General features: G+C 33.8%; 1 protein-coding gene across 4 annotated transcripts in view; it reads left to right on the top strand.

The window, feature by feature from the left end:
- RNGTT (RNA guanylyltransferase and 5'-phosphatase) overlaps positions 1 to 6446 on the top strand; it is a 331246-nt gene that overhangs the window by 66511 nt on the left and 258289 nt on the right. For all 4 annotated transcript variants that reach the window (XM_011941909.1, XM_011941908.1, XM_011941911.1 and 1 more), the window contains 2 exons: positions 2584 to 2693; positions 3914 to 4015. In XM_011941909.1, the coding sequence (XP_011797299.1) occupies positions 2584 to 2693; positions 3914 to 4015 (212 nt within the window). The remainder of the gene's footprint in view (positions 1 to 2583; positions 2694 to 3913; positions 4016 to 6446) is intronic.

Raw genomic sequence — 6446 nt, 5'->3', positions numbered from 1 at the left:
TGCATAATGTGCAGGTTTGTTACATATGTATACTTGTGCCATGTTGGTGTGCTGCACCCATCAACTCGTCATTTACATCAGGTATAACTCCCAATGCAATCCCTCCCTTTTTTTTCTGTTAAAATTTATTTTATTTTATTATTTTGAGATACGGTCCTCACTCTGTTGCCTAGGCTAGAGTGCAGTGGCACAATGATTGCTCACTGCAACCTTGACCTCCTGGGCTCAAGTCATCCTCCCACCTCAGTCTCCAAAGTAGCTGGGATTATAGACGTGTGCCACTATGCCCAGCTAATTTTTAAAATTTTCTGTAGAGATGCAATCTTGCCATGTTGTCCAGGCTGGTCTTGAGCTTCTGGGCTATAGTGATCCTCCCGCCTTGGCTTCCCAAAGTGTTGGGAAGCCACCACGCCTGGCCTTAGATACTCTTTACTTTCTGCATTGCTTTCTTCACAGTATCATGGTAAGCTTTGGGCAAAATAATAAAGCCTGCAAAATTTGTCTCTAGCTTCTGCCATCAAACTTCTATGGATTTTGTTTCTCTTCTGTAGTTGTATACCCCTTTCTCTGTGTCTCAGTATTGTTAGACTGTTAGATGATTGGCTAAAGTAATTTTTTATGAAATAATTGGTTAAGGTGTTTTTGATTGGTAATGGAAATATCTAATTTCTCCTAGAACCAGGCTCCACCAAACACAAAAGGAAAACCCCTGAGTATTTATTGAATACCTACTCTGTTTTAGGATACTTTATTCTGGGAGAGAAAAAATTTTGCAAGGTATTTCTGGACCAGTGTAAAATCTGTCTTTTGCACAGTAGGATTTAAGTCCAATAGCATGGAAGAGGGACTTTCTGTGAATAAGGTGAAAAGAGCCTGAGGAGGCTGTAGAATGGTCTTGGAGGCTATGAAATCAGAATAAGCTGATTAATAGCTATGAACCCTGGACTCCATTGTCATTAAAACTATGTCAGGATAGAGTGTAGGATTTCTTTTTATTATCCCTATTTCATAATTTAATGACAATTTGTTATATCTATTAACAATATTTAAACCAAGGATCTCTGAAATTGAGTGTAATAGGAAACCTGGATATAGTTAACAGTAAAAGGTACTGTATAAGAATTTTGCATTAGCCTGACCAAGGCCTGAAGGCCTGGAGATAACAGTAAGTAGAGTGACTTTTTTTAAAAAAAAAAAAAAAAGATGCTTAATATTGAACTCTCTAAAAAGAAGTGTTCTCTTTTTAGTTAGCATAAGATATAATTTTATAAGGATATTGAAATTATCTGAGCAGTCAGTAAGTAAATATGTTACAAACCTCATCTATCTGAGCTTTGTTTCAAAATACTCTTTTTTTTTTCTTTAGCTGTTGTACTTAATGATAGAAATGGTTTTAAACAGAAAAGCCATTGACTAGTACAGAGAAGTAATGGTATAATAGGAGAGGGATGGTACTCCTTGGTCCTTTGGCTTATGAGGTTCCTAAATTATGATTATTTAAGGAAAGCAAAGTAGAAGACAGATAAGTACAAAAAGTGATTCAAAATTAGGGACAAACAGTAGGACTAGTGTTTGCTGGAAGGATTCAGGATTCTTCTAGATTTGACAGGAATGTATGCGGGTGAAATATTAAGTGTTCTTTTTTTCTTCTCTCAAGTGGCTCAGGTTGCCAAGTCTTTGCCAGAAGGCTGAACGTTGTAGCTTGTAGACTAAATTTTTATTCCCTAATTACATTAACAGCTAGAATTGTTTTATAGATTTTTCTTAAGACTGATGGCAGCCTTTTGTTGACCTGAAAAGAACTGTAGCATACATCTAGACTATTTTTTTTAGGTTTTAAAATTTCCAGAAGTGTTCCTTATTTGTTTGATATTCTCCATCTGCTTTACTTCGCTGTGATATTTCAAAATATGTAGTTCTGAGTTAAAAAATTTAGATTAAAAGTTCCATGATGAGTAATATTTTGTTCTATTAATATGTTAATATATTCAAGGACTGTGGCTTAGCCACTTTGCCTTATACTCTTACTCTGGTTTACAGAGGTAGAGGTTTTGGTGTTTATCCCCTTAAAGTCCATACTTCACTCATAATAACACAACTCCTTCTCCCTTCTCTCCATTGGTGACTGGTATAGTGTAGGCCTGTTCAAATTCTATCTTTTACCAGTTGATTTATGTAAAATCTTTATGCCTTATTTACTCATCTCTGAAATAAATATAATACAATCTATTTTTTCAGTGTTGTAAGGATTAGAGAGAATATTTGCAAGATGCCAGAAATTCTGCTTGGCTCTCAGTAAATGGTAGATAAATTATTATTACTGTTATGATTTGAGAAGTGCCTGTAGAGTACATATGTATATTGAAGAAAACTATATGCTGAAGAAAACTATGTGCTGGATTTGGGAAAACTAGTGTACAATCCTAGAGGAGTTTATACAGCAGACCATTTCTGTTAGATATATTGACTTGCTAAGATTTGTGAAAACAAACTAATTTATCTCTCAGTCACTTCTTTGTAAATGAAGTTGAACTCTAATAAAATATTTTTCTTTTTCTTGTTTTTCCTTTTTTTTTTTTAAAGGGCGCTATTTTCTTGGAAGGTGTTACTGTTAAAGGTGTAACTCAAGTAACAACACAACCAAAGTTAGGAGAGGTACAGCAGAAGTGTCATCAATTCTGTGGCTGGGAAGGGTAATAAATATTTTAAAATTTTAAATAAAATTTACTCTTACTGTGCAACACTTAAAATTAGTAGAAGCATTGGCATATCTTCTTGGCTCCTTAAAGTTAGTATGTTTGCAATAGAATACTTTAAAGGTGTCAGGTTTCTTTCAAGAGAATCAAAGCAATAACCAGACAGTTGAGTCAAAATTAGATGACTCACATATTTTCCTAAAGTAATAGAAAATTGTTTTCACTGACTAGTATTTGTTTCATGTCTTTGACTCTACTGCTACTGATTAATGTTTGAGCTAGTCTCAGTTTGTTAAGAGGGAAGAGGTGAAATTTTGATCTGCCTCATTTTCTAGTTTTTCTGTAATCAGAAGTCTAGGAAAATCAGCTTTAAATATATTCAAGTCACGGCATTCCCTGCCACGACTTGAAAATATCTTTCAGACGTGTCATAGTGGATTCAGGAGAGCATACATGGCTCTTACCTGTTGCTCTCAGGTCTTGGTCTGTGGTTATTTCTGCTGGTCATTGATCTGTGGCAGAGAATTGTAATACGGTTGAATGTAATGAAAAAGGATTATTGCTAAAAATTCCTAATATAAATTCCTAATGGAAATAACTTTTATTACTGTTAGATGAATACCAGATAAATCATCTAGTAGTAGTTTTAACTAAAATATGAAAATAATGAAGAAATAAGATCGGTTTTAAAGTTGTGTTAAACCTTAATCTTGACCTACACCCTTGGTTTTAATGTTGTGTTGAACCTTAATCTTGACCTGCGTTTCTCCTGCTTTGTCACTTTTGGGTATCTTTCGAGGAGAAAGTTGCCAACCTTGCCTTTATGTCAAGTTGGCAGTGTCATGTTGGAGAAATATGGGGTCTAGAATATTATGTAAGGTAGTAAAGCCAAGATTTAAACTTCTTCCTGAAATACAAGACTTGTAAACATACCTGCTTTACTATTTAGATAATGTATACTAATATTTTAAAATTAGCTCAGTGATTATACTATAGCAGTGGTAATTTAGAACTCTGTTAACTTGTATTCTAAAATGTCAAGAAAATGATAATCTTTTATTAGTATTTTTGTGAAAGCAGATGTTATTCCAGTTGACATTAATCTCATGATAGAGAGAACCTTGTGATAAATGTGTGATTCATTTGAGATTGGTTTAAGACATGTATTGCTTTGTATGAATACCAGCCACAATAGTAATACCATGTTCTTCTTTAAGGTCTGGATTCCCTGGAGCACAGCCTGTTTCCATGGACAAGCAAAATATTAAACTTTTAGACCTGAAACCATATAAAGTAAGCTGGAAAGCAGATGGTACTCGGTAAGTTAGACTTCTAAAAAAATCATACAAATAACCTTAATGCTTGAAGAATATTGCTTTGTTGTTAGGAAAGTTTATACTCTTCAGAGTGTGGATTTCTGATGTGAACAGAACAATAAATGTTTCAAAAAATTATGTGTTTTTTGTTTTGCTAGTATTCTAAGCTGTATAATACAGTTATCTCTCAGTCTGCTAAATTTTTGATTTCCGAGCGTAGCTAGTTTAATATAAATCTATAATCAGATGTTAAGTTTGAAAGTGTTTTTCTCTTAATGATACAGTTTTTGGTATGTCTGCTGCCCACTACCTTGTTTTTTAATGATATTGGACATGTTAAAGTTAATAGAAAAATTGCCAGTTTATAATCTAAAAATGATGAACTCTCTCTGATTCATTCTGTATTTTACTTCTTTGAATAATTTGCCTTATTCTCTTTATATACTCGTAAGGTTATTGCATTATTACAACAAAGCTTAATTTCAAATTTTGTATTTCTAAGTTTTAAGATTTTTAAAATTTGAGACAACGTCTTGCTCTGTCACCCAGGCTGGAGTGCAGTGGCACGATCAAGGCTCATTGCGGCCTTGAACTCCTGGGCTCAAGCAATCCTCCCACCTCAGTCTCCTGAGTAGTAGTTCAGCATCCTGAGTAGCTGGGATTATGGGAATGTGCCACCCTGCCTGGTTAATTTTTAAATTTTTTGTAAGGATGAGGTCTCCTTATGTTGCCTAGGCTGGTCAAGATATTAGTAGAGATTTTATTCTTCCTCAGTAGCATTTTACTTTTTTCTTTTGTAATCCATATTTTTTGGATCCATTACAGTTTTGCTATATGTATGTATTCATTCAGCAAATGTTATAAATAGTTGAAATAGTTATTTTAACATATTAATATAGAAGTCATTATTTCATATTAAAATGTTTTAGAATAACTAGAAGTACATATATGTTAGCTTTTAAATGTTATTTTGAAGATGACAGATTCTATTTAATTTTTATGAGTTTTGGAGAGTCTTAAGTGGCAGTCATACTCTTTGTATCACGCCATCTCCATCTCCATCTAACATATAGTTACCTTAAAAGATATATATGGAGACAAGAAGTGGAGCAGATATAACTCGTTTTCAGTATTAGGTGACTATAATGATATTTTAACCTGATATGCTTTCTAGAATGTTTAAGTATTTTATTGCATTTGATTTTTATTGGGAATATGTAAAAATATTTTCATTCATTTTAATTGTCTGCCACTGTTGGAAACAACTTTTCCCCTTAGTTTAGCATTTTTTAGCTTTTTAAGGGTATTTTATAGGCAAGAGGTTCATTTGACAAAATTCAGAAAATAACATTAAAAAAAGAAGAAAATAAAAAGAAATTTTACCACCTAGAGATTATCACTACCATCATTATGGTATTGACCTTTTTCTCTGGGTTATATGGCAGTTATGGTTTTTATTGTTACTATTTTTTGAGACGGGGTTTCACTCTTGTTGCCCAGGCTGAAGTGCAATGGCGCAATCTCGGCTCATTGTAACCTCCACCTCCCAGGTTCAAGCGATTCTCCTGCCTCAGGCTCCCAAGTAGCTGGGTTTACAGGCATGTGCCACCACGCCCGGCTTATTTTGTATTTTTAGTAGGGACAGGATTTCTCCATGTTCGTCAGGCTGGTCTCGAACTCCCCACTTCAGGTCATCCGCCTGCCTTGGTCTCCCAAAGTGCTGGGATTACAGGTGTGAGCCACCATGCCTGGCCTATGGTTTTTATTATTAATGCTCTGTGTACTAATTCAAGTAGTTAAATAACAAGTATTTGATATGTATATGTTTATTTGTTCATATTATTTTGAATTTTCTTAATGAACTAGCCTTAAAAATTAATAATAATGCATAATGCAAAATTGAAACAGCGTAGAAATGAAAAAATGTGCCTTGTGTGCTTGCAGTAGTTATACAAAGACAGATATAGATCAATATACAGATAATTTGGATCTTTTACCCATTCTGCACCCTTCCCTGTGGATATGTGTTTTTGACGGATAAGTGAAAATTAGCCTCTCTGCTTATTTTCAGAATATTAAAACTATATTTAATATGTTGGGTTCGATTATGTTCAGAATCTATTAAATTGGTAGTAAGGATGTTAAGGATACTGTTGAGACATATATTTTAATAGATACCTAAAAACGTCTTAACAAATGGGTTTATTACGTACTTCTTTGGGTGGAGAACGAGTGGAAAATGTGAGGTCAGGGTGTCTATCTCTAGGCTTTACACTACAAAATAAACTGGGTATTTGGGATTGAGGCATAAATCTAACCTCTTAGGAGTTTCATATTTTAGGTACTCTTTTTTTTCTTTATTATTATTATTATTATTATTATACTTTAAGTTCTAGGGTACATGTGCATAATGTGCAGGTTTGTTACATATGTA

This window comes from Colobus angolensis, unplaced genomic scaffold (assembly GCF_000951035.1).
Source record: "Colobus angolensis palliatus isolate OR3802 unplaced genomic scaffold, Cang.pa_1.0 Scaffold203, whole genome shotgun sequence".
NCBI classification, from domain to species: Eukaryota; Metazoa; Chordata; class Mammalia; order Primates; family Cercopithecidae; genus Colobus; species Colobus angolensis.
Note: the sequence above shows the minus strand (reverse complement) of the source record. Positions and strands in the feature narration are given on the sequence as shown.